The following is a 19137-nucleotide window of genomic DNA, read 5'->3' on the forward strand; positions in this document are numbered from 1 at the left end:
TAGCTCACTTGTCTGATTTTACTTGCATCCACACACACAGTCCTCTGCCCTTGAGTAAACTGAGTATTGACCTCGCAGTCAGTGGACCTGTGCCCTCTGTGGCAGTGGTGCTGCTTCGCTGCATGAGGCTGACTAGCAGGATGGTATTGGCAGTCTGTGATATTAGGACTCACACACAAACACACACATGCACACACGCCTCAGGCGGTGTGGAAGCCTGATAACAGCTGTGCACGCAGGCCATTTCTGGGAAATGGGCATAAAAAGGCCAATAGCTCAGTTTCTTTCTGGCTACTAATGGCTGTTATGGCGACTGTCCCACTGAGAGGAAGATGGGAGCTGTCTGCATTTGAAAAGCAAATCATCAAACTGCACAGCCAGATCTGGCTTGTTAGTGAAGCTGTGGCCTTCCTGCAGGAAGGATCAAAGACAACGCACAACAGAGAGAAGTGCGCAGACCACTGACCACTTTGTCCTCCTCCGACTCAGAATGTGAGTTATGTTTATTCTGCAGGCAGAATGACCATTAGGTGGTGTCGGTGCAGTACAGGGAAAATATCACAAGGCTACAAATGAGCACAGCTGGCCAGAAGAACGCTTTAAAAAACGGGAATGTTTGCATCCAGGGTTTTCATTTTTTTTCTCATTTCTCATTTCACATTTAACTCCCTTTCCTGTTTTCTTTCCTGCCCAACCTCTTTTATCTACACCAATAATGCTGCATGACCTCACACAAGAAAATCCTGTAGAAGTTTCCATGACAGGGACATCTTTGGCTGTCATGTGTCCTTCAAATTGATGTCATGTGGTCATTAAATCTACATTCAACCCTTCCACCACCAAACACCACGGGCTTCCCCGCCCAGCTGAGCCTGCTCAAGCACCTCAAAGGCACCTTCCTCTGCAACTGTACGGGAGATGTAGAAACGATGACATAACACTCAAGAAAAACACAGCCAATGTTTCAATGAGGCCCCGATGAAAGCGTAAATAAATAGAAAAAGATCGCACTCCACAATTAAAAGACGGCATCACTTCTCTTCCCATCTGATGACGTCAAAAACAGACTCCACGACTTTCCCCCTCGGGGCTGAGACATGCTCCACTCTGAGAAAACCGACGACACCGAGACACAGTGCGACGCGTGGGGAGCCAAGAACGTGACTAGTGTTCTCTGAGAATATGGTCCATTGATGTGCAGAGAGAAAGTGTGGAAGTGAGCTCTGGGCCGCGTTTAAATAAAACAGGTACACAGGCAGAGGGACAGCTCTCAGTCTCCTGTGTGTCTGACTGACACAGAGAGAAATCAGCATGCATACAGCAAGACAATAATAGAGAGAGAGAGACTAAAAACTCACAAGCAGGCAGTAGGAGAATGAAACGACATGAAGTAAGGAGGACCAAGCTATATGAAAAGCAGCCTTCATTTAGGCAAGCGAGGACAAAACGCTGTGAGACAAAAAGCGTCTTCTCCAACCGAAGGAGGAGGACTTCAGCTACCTCTAGCAGTTTCCACCTCATGTTGAGCTGGTCCAGTTGTCTGGAGGCGGTGGAGGACAGCTGGATGTCCAGCGGCGTCAGCTCCGCCGAGAGCTCGTTGACGACTCTGACGTCCTGGCGTAACGGGGCCGTCTCCTCTCTGAAGGTCTGAACAGAAAATCTTACGTTGTTACAGGGTCCAAAGCATTTCCTGGGATTTGTCGTTATTCAAGACTTGGGCTGTCTAATCACTTTAATCGTGGTGTTTGTGCTTTACAAACAATAATTATGTTCCAGAGGAACAGAAAGTGGTCTTTTTTGTTTCTCTTAATTGCTGTTTAATTTTTCCTTGTTTACTTTGTTAAACTTAGGTCTGGATTGCAGATAAATCCATTTTGCAGGCACGTTTTGTTGTGTGACAGATACTGTGGACGTGTTTTCACTGTTGTAAACCAGATCTATTTAAAGATAAATAGATTTATGCATAGTGGATGCTTACACTACATTGATTTAAAAGAAACAAATGGCCCGACTGTCTATGCCACTGGGAGGCATCATTAAGTCAGGAAGAGCTGTAAAAAAAAAAATTAAAAAAAAAAATTTCACTTTTGACTGTTTTACTGCCGCTGTTTCTCCTTTGTTTATGGATTGTTACTAGGAAGTAATTGTTCTGCCTTTACATGAAATGTGCTGCTTGTTTCTCTTGGCCAGGTGTCCTTGGCAAAATTCACTCTGACACAACAAGTGCATTTGGAACCAAACAGGAATTAACCGAACTGCATAAATCATCAAACAAATTCTAAATAAAGAAAAACGGGGGAAGTGGACCATTTGAAGTGAGAACTCACAGAAATGACTCACTTGTGTTAAAGCAGACTTCTTTTATGGATGTGCAGTCTCAGGCTTGTGCCTCTACTTGAGGATCCACTCCGCTGTTAAACGAGCCGAGATGCCGCGGGAGGCACTCAGAGGACTCACTCACCACCGTCTTGTCGATGTGGTCCTGCAGAGAGTCGATCAGCAGGTCCCCCACGGGCTGCCACGTGGCTTTGACCTCCTCCGCCCGAGTCAGCCGCAGGTCGAGCTGGTCCATGGAGCTCTGCAGCTCTTGGAGTCGCTCCAAGCCGCGCTCCACCTGACTGTGCCAGCCCCCCATGTGTCCTTTCAGGCGCTCCCATCGCTCCCTCACCTCGCCGGTCTGCTTGCGGATGGCCCGGGCCAACCCTCGAGCCTTCTCCTCCGCAGTGAGGTCTGGAGGAAGAGGAGACGGATTGATTTTCTCTCTACCAAAAATCATACCTATTCAAATCTTTCTATCAAAATGGCTATTTTTCATTTCCAGAAACCTGTAAAGTTATGATTCAAAGATAAAGAGAATCATTCTAACATTATAAGAGGTTATAAAATATGGAGCTCTGTAAATTAAAAATACAATTACATCTAAAGTTACTGAGCAGGACTTTCTTGGGAAGTTTCCCTCTTCCTGAACATTACTTTCCTCTTGTTTGATTTCAGCTTGGGGCAATTAGGAAAACTCAAGAGAAGAAGAGAAGAACAGGGGGTGATAAAGAACAAGGATCTCAATTATAGTGAGGGTGAAAGTGAAGGAAGGCATGAGAAAACTCAGAGATAAAAAAAAAGAAAAAAGAGCGAGACAGAGGATGCTGAGAGGAAAGAAACGAGGGGGCAGAGGAGAAAACGTCTATAGCCATTTTGAGCAGCTTTTATGAGGTCTAAAGTCTTCTCTCCAGGGTAGTGACACGATTACCATCTTCACCTGTGGCACCTCTCATTTTCTCTCTCTCCCCTCCTCATGGCTGTGCACACGCGCACACGCGCGCGCGCGCACGCGCACACACACACACACACACACACACACACACACACACACACACACACACACACACACACACACACACACACACACACACACACACACACACACACACACACACACACACACACACACACACACAACAGGCAACTGAAGTACCGCAGATGGAACCTCTTGGATACAAGCAACGTCATGCTGCCTGTGATAACATGGTGCACAAACCAAAACAATAACGGTCAATATACTAAATGGCAAAAAGAGAGACACGGTGTTCAAAAAGTGTCACTCTAAGATATCTTTTACCATCTCCACTGGTTCAACAACAAGCACAACGTCTCATCTGCAATCAGCAATACAATGTGGCGACACTTTAATATCCGTATCAGAGATCACAGACTACAGGCCTATCGGATTGCACTCTGAAGTCTTGCCACACTCCTACAAAGCCCTTTGGGAAGGTTTAATTATTTACACAGTTGAGTTTTAGATTGAAAGGGAATGTGCTGACTTAACCGCGACTTCAGCGGCGCACCCGATAGAGACCGAGAGAAAAGGCTGAATGAGACTTTGCATATTTTATCCTCCTGTTAGATATTGGCATAACCACAAGCTCAGACTTCAGTGAATGGCGTCTCTAGAGCACTTAACCTTAAAACTGGCCCAAATAAGCACTCGTGTTTGATTTAAAGACAACCAGACAGGCCTGCTGTGCATGTCTGAGTGCTTTCTGGTACTCAGTGTACTGATTCCGACGGGTATGCCAAGCTGATTAAAAGCTATTCTACGAGGACATTTCAGTGACCTACTGGGCCTGACTCACTAAACATGCAATCGTAATGTATCGAGCACCATGTGTGTCACATGGAAAAATAAAGTGTCCATAGCATGCTCACGATCTGGTATCGATCCCTCAATTTAATGTTGTACTTTAAAAAAAAGGCCATAACTACAGTTATGCAACACTACACAGGACACGGAATGCACACTATGCATCGCACTACTAAGTAAGGAGATAACATGCCTGTCTTTGGCTGCAGGGTCTTGCGCGGCTCCCCGGGACCCTCGATGGGCTGGTCAGCGAGAAACATCCGGGCTTGATCCAACGTGCTCATCACAAAGTACTCGCGTTCCTTCAGTTCGGACCGTAGTATCTGCAGGAGAAATGCAACGCGATACAAAGGTTATTGCTAATAAACGCATACGGCTATTTTACATTGTAACAATTATAATAGAAAAGACAGTGTGCGTTATCCAGTCAAACCTTTTTGCAGAGATAGAAGGCAGAACAAGCCATCCAGAAAGATAAGTGCATTTAATTAACGTATCCCCTGTGCAGGCACGTGTAGATATTTGACTCTTTAATCTCGTCAGCACCAGTGAACTCCACATGAACCTGCTGAAGAAGGTGTTGCACCCAGATTGCTGCTCGCCCAACTGAAATACCGTTTGAATCAGCTCCGACTTTCCTTTTCTTCCGAAAGATGACCTCACAATCACCAACATGGCAAAAGAATACGAGAGAACGATAATTTAAACTAGCGGTGGGATAAACAACACTCCCAGAGAGCTGCTATATTCCCCGGAGGCAGCGAGCGTGAGATCTGCAGGAAGGAAGAGAGCCGTCGAGGGCGAGAGTTCAGGGTCAAACCGGACATCGGTCAATTCTCTGTGGAGCAAAGTGAGCTGCTTGGAGCTCCAACCATGCACAGTTATCAGTATAAAGTTGGCTAGAGAAACTATCCTAGTCATCTTCTTACACTGCGATAAGACACATTACTACACATGTAGCCATCTGCTACACACTCCAAGTCCTAGGGTAGAAAAAAAAAAGATGTGCAGAGCTAGAAAAGAAAAAAAGATGTCCTCAGCATGGCAGGATAAAAAAAAAATGAATGAATAAACAGAGGGAATAAGGATGGCATGTAAGGGTATAATTGGTGTGGTTTTAATAAAACGGTTGACCCCTGGGGAACGGAGGCGGCGATGTGGCTGAAAAGGTGCCGTGGGGAGAGTTGATTAAATGGGGCGACGCGCTTTGAGGAATTCACACACTCATCAAACGGGCGATTGCGGCTAAAATGAGACACCCGGAAATGTGGTTTTCGCATTCTTGCACGCAACATTCACTGAGCGGCAGATGTCGAACGCGCCGTGTGCGTCGGGATCGTATGTGCAGCACCATCTGGAGAGAAAAGAAGAGCTGGTGGGAAGTAACAGTCTGCTCGCAGGCTGTGAGATCTACTTTTTTTTTTATTGCTTAAAAATAACAAAGCTATTTTTCAGGGAGTAAATTTCACACGGCGTCCTGCAAACAAAGGAGCCCTCGTGCTGAAATGGAGCATCCCGCTGAAGACAAATTAAATCACAACCTGCTAATAAATGGTTTGCGCTGATTTCCTACCCGGAGGAAACAACAGGCAGGTCGCTGACGGAGTGGACCAGGAGAGATGGAGACTGAATGAAGGGTGATTAGGGCAGAGAAAAAGAGGTGTTTGTGGAATTGAGATAAGAAAAAAGGAGGGTGGGGAGCTAAGCTGGGAGGACCGCAAGGGAAAGACCAACTTCTTGCTTTTTTTTTTTTTAATCCTTTTTTTGTTTTGCACTCACAGATTTGGTGGCGGCTTAAATTGGACTTCAAAAGAGCTCAAATTGAGGGTGGCGAGGTTTATTTAAAAAATATTCTTTGCATAATGAGTTAATGCAAGTAAAATAGTACGATATGTGTTTTCTCATGTCGCAATATTTTTTTCATTTCAAATCACAGATGGCCTTCCGGTTTGAATCGACCTTAATTGGACCTCATGTTAATAACCATGTCACGCGGCGCCGGTTTGATAAATGCGGTGTTATTTGTGATATTACAATAGAGGGTGACATTTATGAGAATTACATCGTTTAATGTCAACAGGCTCCGAAGATACACAGACAAAGACACAGAAGGTTGGTACATTGGCAACGAAAGCAGTGCCAAGTAATTCGCTGTGTCAGAAACCTCTCTGTCCGTCATCATGCCACTCTGTGTGCTTCCAGTTCAGACGGACTCCAAAGACTCCCTACACTCAAATGAGTCATTGGAAAGACACTTCGCTCTGGCACTCACATCCTCAGAGTGACACACAGGGACGCACTTTTCCAGAGGAAGCTGAAATGAAAAATATCAAACAGATGTGCAGCATTGAAGGTAGAGAAAAATGCTTTCTTTTAGCGAATCCCAGGTGGTTTATGAGTGATAAGACATGGCTGTCAAAGTTTTTTTTTTTTTAAAAGGGCCCATGTTCCGTATGCTTCACTAGTTGTTTTTTAGCATTTCACAATATGGTTTGGGGCCACTGTGATTCGTGAAAAGCAGAGGAAGACGAGGCTCCCGTCAATCCCACAATGCAGGATGAGTGCCTCAGGCCTTGGTTGCGAGTGTGTGTGCGCGTCCAGGTCTGGGATTGCGTAACGCGGCGTGGAGATAAGATACCATCACAACACGGCTACTTTCTGAGCTCCGCTGAACAGGCCTCCTTCCCGCTCCCCAGGCCATCTCTGCCTCGCTGAAATATTACTGCACTGCGCGACTTCAGCAGGAAAATATGCCCCCGGAGAGGAGCACTACAATATATATATATATATATATATATATATATATTGTTGTAAACATCAGTACAGAACGTGACTGGGTCTCGAGGAGCCTTTGAAATGAGGTTTTCACTCCCATTCAAAGAAATAACAGACTGTCCGTAAACTGAGGACTTCAAAATAAAAATGTTCAGTGGAGGCGAATCATTGACCTTGTAGTCGGAGCCAAATCAGACTTTACAACTGTTCAGTAGAGTAGCCGCAGTGTGACTACAAACATATTTACACCTTCCCCTTAACACCCACTGTTATCTCAGGAATAGCCAAAAGCTACAGATATGTAGATGTTGTTGTTGTTGTTGTCGTTTGAAATCATTCCCACCGACATGCTCTACTAATCTACTGCTTCCAGCCTGAGCCATTTTAAAATGAGTAAAATACCCAGAGATCCATGTGTCTCCCAAATACAACATAGTCATTTTATTATTCCCTCTAAAATATGCAGGGGTTATTCTAATTTTACAACGTTTCTGCCACTGCGATGCTTTTTCAAGGATTTGAGCGCTTTTGCTTCCGGCAAAAGGGAAAACCTTCAATTCCCAATGGAAATTGACTTTGAAATCATATTATTTCTGTAACTTTTATTATCACTATTCTGTCGCATTTATTCATTCATGTCTTTGTTTTTGTTTTTTGTTGTATTTTGTCTTAGTCACTTGAGGGCAGAAACAGACAGACATGCGATATTCATCCGTGGTGTTTTTTCACATGTGTGTATTGATTTTAGCTGTGATCGTAGAAGTTTTGATTGTTGATGCTGCTGAGATGTAGTGGGTGGAATATTTAGTAAAGCGTGCACTGAAACGCAAAGTGAACTGAACAGGCAGGACTACACACCGCCAGGACACAAGTCCGTGCAAGGAATACAGAGGGAAAAACAATCCAAAGTTACTCAAAATGAGGCAATTGAGTATTTAGAAATGTCCTTCCGTTCCTGAGAGATAAGGTGAAGTTAATTCATTCCATTCTTCTTTACTACCTGTCTGTTCAGGTGCAAATGGTGCTAATCAATCATGCAGGCACAATGATTAACATGGCTCTCTGGAGTAGTATACCCCTGATTAAGCATATTAAGAGACTGCTAAAGAAACCACTGTGAATACATACAAATTGAAATAAAATCCCACTTTTTGCCAGTTTACCTGCTTACTTATTCACAAAATCCCTGACAGTGTAGAGAAGACAAAAGTTACAGAAAGACAAAAGATGTCCAAAATGCCCACAAGCGCCTGTCGCCTTGTTCCCGTTTCTTGAAGCTGTTCATTTAATAGAAGAGAATAATGAGTTTAATCAGCAGAATGCTGACGGAGAGCTTTTTATTGGATAATTGAATGTGCAATTAATAGATGCCATTAGGCTCATTTTAGTAGAGGAAAACACACGCTCAGATCAATAGAGAGGAAGGAGCACAAAGTCGCTCAAGTGAGCAGGGACAGTGCCTTTTACCTCTCTGTCTCCCACACACTTAAAGCCCTCCTGCGTGTTGCCAAATGAACAGAAAGGCTCTCAGGCAGATTCAAAGGCAACAGCTGTGTTAGGAACTGAAAACCCTGAAAACAGGCGGGGGAAAGTGCTCCGTGTTTCTGCCTCCGATAACCTTCTCCCTTCCACGTATAAACCTCCGCATCACTTTCTTCAACCGTTCGGACGACTGCTCTCTCATATTTTTCTCCCCTCAGATTCTTTAATAACAGCGATATCCGTTTCTCTCTGTTGGGTAGAGTGGCTTAGCCTTCCCTTTTTATCTCCCAGGAGAAAAAGTGTTGGGGGGAAACAGACAGGTTTTTCCACTTAGCCCTTCTAAGCTCTCCGTACAGCATCCATACCCATTTCAAATTTCAAATCCCAATGCCCAGCATCGCATCAAGAGGGAAGCTGTGCATCACTGAGTGACTTAGTGTGTGTGTGTGCGTGCGTGAGCACAGGGGAATAGCGTGCGCGTCTGTGTAAGCATCTAATGGTGCACGACGTGTTCAAAGAGCCGGCGCTCTTTGTGCCGCTCAGGCCCCTCATCCCTCTCAGGGTCGGCAAGACCCTCAGGCCAAACTATTAAGAATACAAGGAGGGGAGCGCAGGGAAAATGCACTGTAACGTGGTCCAAATGAAAAGAGGGGCCTTCAACTCCCACGTTTCATTATTCCCCATTCCGGCGTTCTCAAAGCTAAGGACCCGGAGAACGAACGAAGGAAATGGAGAGAGAGGACGGAGCGAGAGGAAGGACGGTGCGCGAAGGAGACGCGAAGGCCGGGGAGAGCCACAAAGGAGACGGAGGGGCGGCGAGGGGCTAATGAGAAAAAGGGCGGCGCAAGTAGAGATGCGAGAAGATTGTATTCTCCTGCGGTTACTGTGTGCTCGCAGTCACATCGCTTATCGAAAGGACCCCGAATGATGATGATGTTTTTTGGGGTCAGTTTTCTGAGAACAAGACACCTCGGTATCATCTCACACACCTGAGGGGACACATTTTGATTAACCTGGGCAGTCGTCTCACGGATCAATCAGACAGAACTGGAACTCGTTGAGTCATAACTGGCAGGTAGTATTTATCCATCTTCCCATAACCTCGCACATGAACACGGCCCTTTTACTTTTAAATTCATATTCTGTGAATCTCTTTGCTTCACAGAATGAATTCATAATGATCCTTTTAGTTTTTTGTCCCTGGATACAGTGGTCTGGAATTATACTGGCATGAATTGTTTTAATGATATAAGATTCTAGCCATGATTATGAGGGGGAAAAAAACTTTTACATAATCAGTTCTTCTTTTGAATGATGATGACCCATTCAATGATTAAAAGTATATACTTAGCAGGCATTACAGCCGGCCAAGAAATTGATTGTCTGCCGATGCAGAACCCCACTCCGTCCCTACAATAGATCAGTTATCTGCCACTCTCAATCTATCGTCTTTGAAATTAGAGGCTGCAAAAAAGTTATTTTTTCTAACATTGGTCTTAGTTCCTGTATCTTTTTGGGGGTTAGGATAAGATGCAATACTCCTTTCAAGTTTCAAGACTTTTAAAAATAGTCTCATTTCCTTTACCTCATCTTCTTCTCCATCCGTGTATTAGCATTGAGGAGCGTTTCATAGTATTCACTCCTCATAAAGGACGTATCTTATTTCAGCTCTCTTGGAAAGCGACTGATGACACACACTCACACACACCGGGATCCATACGGTATGCACACCGCGGTGAACGTCCTGGTCCCCTGTCACAAGTTGTGTAAGTGTAGTAAGCATCATATACACAAATGTGATGTATTTGTATGTGTATAAATGATGTGGGGGTGATCAGCCCCACAGTGGCCGAATGTCCCCGATCACTTGCACCAGCACTATAAAGAACTGTTCAGCTGCCTGCATTTATCACCTTGTTCCAGACCTGAAGTTTCTTTAGGCTGGACGGGCTGATCCAGCCTTGTTTAGCAGAGTCTAGTCTGGGAGTCGTTCTCAATTAAGCAGGACGTCACAGGTGTGAATCATTTGATTGAACGATCGCTTGGTTTTATTTGACTGATGTGAGCGGATATAATTAGGTCCTAGTAAGGTTATCAGCATGGTGCTAATTTAAATTCTCAGTCATCCAGTTGCCTTTGACTTTAAAGGGGCTGTAAACCCACTCGGGTGGTTTTAATTCATCCGCCGGATGAAAACTGCACAGTTGAGGTAAGTCAGCACACAGCCAAAGAGCTTTAAAGAAAAATGAAGCAAAATAAAACTATAGCCTGGTGGGCTTATTAAAGAAGGGACTTTATAACATGGTTAATAAATGCTTAAACCATTGGACAAAAAAAAAAACAAAGAGAGACACGGTACAGTGAATGTAGTAATGAGCCTGTGGCCACAGAACGTACCGTGCAGTGGTTTTGCTGCTGCAGCAGGGTGGGGACATCCCCTCCAATTGGCATCTGCTTGGCCAGCTCCTCATCCTTCACGCAGATCCACCTCCACAGCTCCTCCAGGAGGCCCAGCAGACGAGACCAGCGCTCAGCACTCGCCTCCAGATGGGCTCTGCCAACACACACGCTCATGCTATTAACGAACCGCTTGCGTTTCCAACTCTCACTTTTGAGCCTCGTACAGCCTGGAACGCACATAAAGCTGTCCATCTAAGAGACAGATTCGAAAAATAAATGTACTCCGGTTAAAGGCTGACTTATTCACACCAAAGCGATGACATTCTTTTATTTTGAAGAGAAACTGATTGTATTGTAAGAATAGAGCCCAGCTCACCTGGTATGACACCAAAAAATAAAAATCTTCATAATAAAGAAGCCTGTATTACTACAGAAGCCCCGAAAGAACGTGATCCCTGACCACTCGATTGGTAGATTGTAGTCATAAACGGGAACACAGTTGGATGGTAATAGTGCGGGTGGTAGCATGCATGCAATATGTGTTGATAAGCACTCGAGTTTCTCTCCTCTCGGCATGTAGTTCCTGAACACAGTGTGCAGAGACCTCCTCTTGCGTCTCGCTGAGTTAGCCATAATTACACATGTACAGCAATTAAGGCATAATGGGCTATATGCAATCAACAAACCTGGTGCCCCGTCTCCCACACAAACTGATCTCTCACCATCTATTTCTCTCTTGTTTCCCCTCTGCAGCCTCTCTAACCATTGCCCTCGTCCCTGAAGCTTTGTTGTGCTCCTCTGCTGCTTCCCCTGCGTGTTGTCTTCATCTCCATCTGGCCCTGTCAACTTCACTTCCACCTTCGCTTTGGTCACCCTGCGCATCGCCACGCTTAATTACTTTAATCCGAGGTGCCAGCTGACGCGGCATTGTCTCTGTCCTCAGATGTTTATGCGCCACCGTGGCAACCATCATGTCCTTTTGGAGCCGATTCTCATCCCTGCGCTTCACGGTGTACATGTGGAGCACATGAGCTACTGTAACCCTCCATTTGAGCATTCCACAACATGCAGTAGGTATCGTGGGGTTTTCCATGAATCCAAGACATGGGAGCGGACAACAGTGCATGCCCCAGTTGACAGACATATCATCAGTTGAGAGTGGATTTGCTCTAGATAACAAACTCTAGATTTGTTGAAGAGCGAAACTCAATGTGTATTTTTAAAATATGTCTGGCTTTTTGGTTGCTTGGTGTTTCAGACGTGCATTACACGTTTTTTTGCATTCGAAATGTGAGAATTATATTTGAGACACTCCCCTCTGCAGCAAGAGTCTAGAAATAAACCATCTAAGCTGCTTGACCACTAAAAAACTTTTAGTTTTAAGCATTGGAGGAAGTTCTACTGACCGGATATTGGCAGATTTGGCCTTCAGGTCGCTCCAGCGTTGGTTCATGTCATCCAGTCGATGTTGGAGGAACACAGCTTCCTCTGAGCTGCCCAGAGCCTTGACCATCTTTGACTTGTTTCCCTCCACACTCTTGTAGATGTCATTGTGCGCATCAATCTCAGCCTGGATGTCCTGCAAATACACAGACAAAAAAAAGAGAAAGAATTGTCACAAGGAAACATTTCTTAGGGGGAAACTGTGGTCTCTGCGAGTTGAGGGCAGTCAGTGACAAAATCATCCAAAGTTTGGACAAAAAAAAAGTTTTTGTCATGAGGACTGCTCTTGAGGGAGTTCAAAGCTTACCGCACACAACTCTGCAGGCGGCAGAGAAGTTTATTTATATTTTTATGAAATGTCTTCAAGGTGCTTTTTGACTCTTTGACTAAAAAGATTTAAGCTTCTACCCTTTCGCTGACTTCCGAGGCCTACTCGAACCAAAAAGCGAGTCCCGAGGCAGTCTGCCTCCGTACTAATGCTGCGCGAGGTTAAACCAGGGCATCGCCAAATTAAGCTTTGATAATTTCATGCTGGGATACAGTATGCAATACTAGTGGATTGCAGTGCTATCCCAAAACACTGCAAATGTGCGTGTGTGTGTGTGTGTGTGCTTCCGGCGGCGAGATGCAATTACATTACAATGTGATAAAGTACTATTTTTAAGTGTCCTTAACGAGGCTGCATTATTACACAATCACATCTCAAAGGGAGTGCGTTACTGTTGTGTTGTGTGCGCGTGCACAGACCCACAAGAGGGAGGGGTGTAGTGGGTGAGGGGAGGGGAGGAGGGGTGGGGGTGTGTGTGGTGTGTGTGTGTGGGGGGGGGGGGGGGGTATGACGCAAGAAGAGGATCCTGTCAAATGTTTTATTTTTAGATGTGTAAAACTGCTCCATTTTCCCCTCACTCTCGCTCTCTAGTGGGACTCCCTTCAGTTCAACCCGTTTGAACTGCAGATAAAGAAAAGACTCCAAAAGCACATGGCTGAGTGAAACACTGCCTGCAGCACGCAGACCGATTTGCAAATGGAAAGAAATGAGTGTTGATAAGAGAAGTGTAATGAGGCACATAGCATACATATGTATGCTGATAGAAAAGAGCGCGGTCAGTGTGTGTGTGAAATGACCCTTCTTCAGAGCCTGCAGATGTTGCTCGCGTATCCGTCACGTTGTTGCATTACAGATTGGAAACCACTGAAAGCAAATCAAGCTTTTCCTCTTAAAAAATGCTGCGGGACTGTTTTCTTGTAGTCTCTGCAGTATCAAGAAATATTTACAATTACCAACAACAAGTTATTAATATTGCAATGTTCTCAGCTTTCACAAATCAGTGAATTAAGCAAAAATTATTCAGTTTGCATATCGGATGCCTTAATCCAATGTGCTTGAAAAATGTGACACAAATAGCATATATTAAAAAGAAAATACAGTAATGGAATGCCCTATTATCCCGCAAATATAGACAGAAACATACCCATCAGCAAGGGATTTAAGGCTATTAAACGAAGGCACAGACACATTATTGAAAATGATGGTGTACGACACAAAGTAACTGGAGCTGAGATGCTGGATGCGTCTGAGCCTCTCGGCAAGTGCAGTTTAGAGATGAACTGATCGAGCTGCAATACCAAAAGCCCTATCTGCTCTCTGGGTGTTGATACAGAGTACCGAAGCGATGCCAGGTGCTTAATTTGTAAGCTGTGTGCCTCACTTTGCCGATGTGACTGGGATCATTATTTTATCTGAAAGACAAAACCAGACTCCATCTTAACGTTGCCCACTTTTTAAAACAACTTGTAACAAATATATACAAATATATAAAAGCACTGAATTGTTATTTAGTAAACATGAAAGGTATTTAGTAAAGATGGGAATATTGTCACTTATTCCAGATACAGAAATTTGACCTGATATATTGTAACTGATATCATCATTATGCCAAACTATTTCAAATGGGACAAAATGCAATCCAGCTGCATTAAAACCCAACTACTCTGAGAACAACTATAAATTACCACAGTCATCCGAGGCACCGCGCTGCAATCCACTGAATGCCAATAGTCATTTCACAAAGGCTGAAGCAAAGGCTCCACGGTGATCTGCAAGGATCACCACCAGCTGGCCTTTTGACACAAATCAAATGCCTCACACTCAGAGAGTCAGAGAGACACACAGGGAGGCAGAAGAAGAAAGACACTGTGCGAAAGACGGGGGAAGCGAGAGAAAGACGTATAGTTATAGAAAGACAGGAGGACGGACAAAGAGCGAAAGACAGCGTCATTCTGTCGCTGAGCCAGCTGGCCGGGTTTCAAGTCATTACCAGAGTGCTTCCTTATTCGTTTTCTTTAGCACTTCTGCCTCCACTGGATGTGTGACACGCGTTCGCTCCCTTTAGATTTCATCCCTCCCAATGAAAGACTACTCTGAGCCGGTGGTTTATGTATCCCGGTTTACACAAAGGTCTCCGTTTGCCACCATTCTATGATTCATTCACGTGTAACGGGTGACAGAAATGAACTCAATATGGGTTGTTCGGTCCTGTCGAAATATTCTGAAATTTACACCAATAGCTTGTGGCTCTCAAGATATCAAAGACAGGGAAAAGGTGATGTATCCATATTTTTACTCTGAGCTTCATGAAAAATAAAAGTGTTAAACACACACAAGCTGTGGCTGAAGTCAAACAAACACAATTTCCTATTAAGGATAATTTTGCCCTAAATAAGTATTTCAGATTGACCAACAACCCTCAGTGGGCGAAGCCGTGTTTGCTGCTTTCCTTTAATTAACATGATTACTTTAAAGCCCCGCTTTGACAAATTAGACCTGATCCAAGGCTGTGGGTCTCATTCTATACTAATTCTCTCTCTGCATGGCAGTGCTCTCTAATACCTTGCAAAGCAGGCCAGAATAGATTATTCCACTTTAATGAAAACAATAATGACTGTTGAGACCCTATAGAGCTGACTACATTAGAAACTACAAACACAAGATGAAGAATCAATGGCGACTGGGATTGTATTCACGGTGTCAAAAACCACTCCTGTGAGACCAGATCCGGTGAGCCGGGTACACATGTACCTGTTCGAGCCTTTTGAGCAGCTCCTGCAAGCTGAAGTTCAAGCCAATCATGGCGAAGCGTGTGCACAGGCTCCTCCCTCTCCCTCCAGTGCCTACGTGTTCTCTACTGTCAACGGGGTGGAAGGTCGCCGAGGAGCCGGCGCAGGCCAGCGGGTGCCTTGGAGCTGGAGGCTTGGATCAACACTGAGCCCCAAGTACGGACAAACTACAATCCAACCAAGGAGAGACCCGGCTGTGGTGATCAGTTCAAAAGCAAGAGGGTGAAATTCGGGTTGCCGTCCTTCACACGCGCCCCGGCAGCACTTGGGCACGCGTGGCGGTGCGTGTGCTCGCCCAATCCCGCCGCATGTTCGTAGCATCCTCTTTGGAAAGGCAGCAGGGCTCAGAGTTTGGGTGACGGCCACCCTGCAGGCCGGGGGGGGGGCGGGCAGCTGGCTTCCTCCGGCCGCCGACTGGGCCACTAAAACACGAGGAGGGCTCCAACGAGTCTTAGGTCGGACGTGTGCAGAAGGGAGATAACGCGTTGTGTCTCGAGGGGCCCGATGCGGACCCTCCGAATGGCTCCTTCCACTCTGCTGTACTTCCCTCCCTGCACGGCCCCTCGGGGCCACGAAGGCTTGAACCGCGTCCAGCAGTCCAACCCGGGGCGGCGCTGCGGCATTTGCTCTCGATCGCTCGGATAAAGAGCGCTCTTGTCCCGCAGCTCGGTCACCCCCCCCCCTCCTCCCCCTTTGAGCAAAAAGGTAACAGGCTCAGAGAGACAGAGTCACCTCAGTGTCTGCCTCGCCACTTTGGTTTCTCCGACCCCGGCCTGGTCTGACTCCGTCACACCCTGCTAATCGCTGCCATGACTGGGCCACTTAGTCAGAGAATGCCTCCTTCTTCTTCGCCACGTGTTCGCAGGCGCCTCGATCCCGAAGGAGGCGAAGCTCGGACGATTATCCTCTCTTTGCCTCTTGAGCGGGAGGAGAGGTCGATTGGTTTGTCACCCTGTTCTCTCCCCCCAGCACCGCAGCAGCGCTCCCCTTGAACCTGGAAACTTCCATGAAAAGTTACGTTCCTTCTTTGGGTTTTTCTTTGCGGGAGGGGGGGGGGGGGGGGGGGTTCACACAAACACCCTGGAGGTTGGTGTCCACGTCCCTCTCTCCTCTTCCTCTGTGGCCCTCGTTCTCTCCGGCCACCCGCTCTTTTGCACAGCTGTTTATTTCTTTGATCAGTACCCTCCCTTTCCCCTCCTCTGCCTACCTTCCCACCTCCCTCTCTAGCTCTCTCTCCCTCTCTCTCTCTCTCTCTCTCTCGCTCTCTTCCCCACCCCCCCTTAAACTAACTCAACACACGACACGCCCACTTCCTGAGGCCTGTGGGGGCAGCGAGCATTGGCACACAGAGGAACGTTTACAGTGAGGGCTTCATATGGAATTTAATAGTTTGAAAAGTATTCAAATGTACGATGCGCTAAAAAATGGAAAAGTGGATCAAAATATAGAAAGCGAAGGGCAGAGGGAACGGGAACCAAACTCTCTCAGGTTTGATGAAAATACGGCTGTTGTGTTAAAAAGGACAAAGGACAGAAGACATCATTCATGCGTTTTAAATGTTCAGGAACTTTCTATGACTGCTCCTATTTAAAAGTTCAACTCCAGGAACCAATGAGCCGAAGCCGGTTACAGCTCAGGTGCACAGGTGGGGAGGATTAGGGGAGCGCTGGGATGCCTCTTAGAGTGTAGGCGATGTTGTCTATGGGGCAATGTTAAAGAATTACACAAAAATGCAATCCATATGGTGAACCTGTAAGCGGAGGTGTTTGTGCGCCTGTTTGAGTGCAGCGTTGTGTTGGCATTTTGAACAGCAGGGCAGACATGTGGTGTGCATCAAAGACATGCAGACAGATGGCTGTCGAGAGAGAGAGAAAAAAAAAAGAGAAGATACAATACATCGTTGCATATTCATATGAGAAAGACTTTGAAGTGCTTAGCTAATTTAACATATTTACATAGTGGAGGCCCTTTAAACAGCATTTTCTGATCTATGCTGACACATAAATACCATTTAAGGGGCTTTCCAGCGAATGATGTGAAATTAACCGGCAGGAATTGGTCCATTTGACAAGCATAACTAATTAAACAATGCGTGGAAGCAGAGACCAGAAGTGATGAAACAACCTTTTTGCGAAACATGTTCAACTTCTATCAGTCACAAAAACAGGGACTTATTGAGGCTGGAAACACGCTCTTATGTGGAGCTTAAGGAGGAAGACGTTGGGGTTAATGTTGGGCCACAGTACTAAAACTAACCGGATTACCAGCGTTACACGGGGAAGAATGGAACGGCTCCAATCCCTCCGGACTGAATGAGTGAGGAGAGAGGCACTGACGGAGTTACATGATAAATAAATAAAAAAAGTCATCAGAGAGAGAAAGATTATGTGGGGAAGAGTGAAAAGAAAAAGAAAATACAAGAAAAAGACATAGCTGCCTATAATTAATTGCCGGTAGGAATTGAAGCTTGAGGAAATAAAAGGTTGAGATATTTAATTGGAAACTCAAGAATTTCTGCGGTGTAAAATCAGGATAACAGAGCGGATGAACAAACATCCGAGCGGGACATTTTGTACGAGTCCGGGTTATGAACCCGTGAAGCTGCACAAACTTCTTATTTCTTCAGCAGAAAATAGATTGAGACCGGTTCAAGTATAGACACCTCGGGACAAATGATTCAGGTTGTGAGTGATGAAAAGAGAGGCTACTTTTATTCATCCACAGACGGAAGGGACACTATTCAACGATCTTAACCAAACAAGAGACGAGGATACGCAAGAGTTAGGACGCTAAGAGGGAGGCTGTACAGTCTAAATAAAGTCGGGCCGCCGTATCGCCGTATCACAAACAAACATGTAAATAAAACATGGCCGCCCAAACACAGCCAGTCTGCAAAGGTCGGATCAATGCGACCCATCCGATCCTATCTGATCCTGACTTCCTGCCCCTCGGACTAAAATCAATGCAGCTGCAGCATTCCACTGTAATTCTCCCCAATAAAGGCACTTCCTGTGCCCCAAGGTAATCACTGGCACTCCCCTTCCTGTTAGGAGGGAGGCACCCATCTGGGGAGATTAGGGGGGGGCCCCCCCACACTTTGTTTGTATACTCAGTATGTGAATGCTGGAGTAGTTCTTCATTGCTGCCCATTCAAACTGTGGAACAAATCACAGTGGGTGTAAGAAGATGAAAGAGCTCTCCGTCCTTTGGGGAACTAGTGCTCTTCAACCAAAATAACACACACACACACACACACACTTCTTTATGGTAACTTTGGCAATTACGCTGTAGTAGTAGGTCTCTACAAATAAGTGGCGCTTCACATAAACGCCTGATAATTTTATTTTTTTTAAAACACGATTACGGAGAGAATAATGGCTTCGGTACTCAGAACCCTCTTTGCTTTTATCAACACAAGGTCAGTGCAGCGTGCCGTTTGAATGGTGGAGGAAGTATGGAGGGAAGTAGTCCGCTGGGTGTAACAGCATCGACGAAGTGGTTCCGTAGCATGCGTGCGTCAGCTGTTCACATCCTGTGCGTCTCCCACAGAAATAATCACCCGACCTGTATGTATTATAAATATACACGTACGTACAAAGGCTTTACACATGACTCAAGTGGAGGATCTACTGTCTAAATCTAGACTTGTTGACTTGTGTGTCAACTGAACGGCAGATCGTGAGTCGAGAGAACTCCTTGAAACAAAGATAGTAAACTGTAATGGAAACGGCAAAGTCAAAAGTAATCCAAAAGTGATTGCATACATAATGCACTTATGA

At 45.5% G+C, this 19137-nt stretch overlaps 1 protein-coding gene across 3 annotated transcripts in view; it reads right to left on the reverse strand.

Moving 5' to 3' along the window:
• Positions 1-19137, reverse strand: part of utrn (utrophin) — a 126976-nt gene that overhangs the window by 38454 nt on the left and 69385 nt on the right. For all 3 annotated transcript variants that reach the window (XM_037450241.2, XM_037450244.2, XM_037450243.2), the window contains 5 exons: positions 12205-12377; positions 10796-10952; positions 4335-4464; positions 2462-2730; positions 1501-1647 (listed from right to left, as the gene is read on the reverse strand). In XM_037450241.2, the coding sequence (XP_037306138.2) occupies positions 1501-1647; positions 2462-2730; positions 4335-4464; positions 10796-10952; positions 12205-12377 (876 nt within the window). The remainder of the gene's footprint in view (positions 1-1500; positions 1648-2461; positions 2731-4334; positions 4465-10795; positions 10953-12204; positions 12378-19137) is intronic.

Source organism: Pungitius pungitius, chromosome 20 (assembly GCF_949316345.1).
Source record: "Pungitius pungitius chromosome 20, fPunPun2.1, whole genome shotgun sequence".
Classification (NCBI taxonomy): Eukaryota; Metazoa; Chordata; class Actinopteri; order Perciformes; family Gasterosteidae; genus Pungitius; species Pungitius pungitius.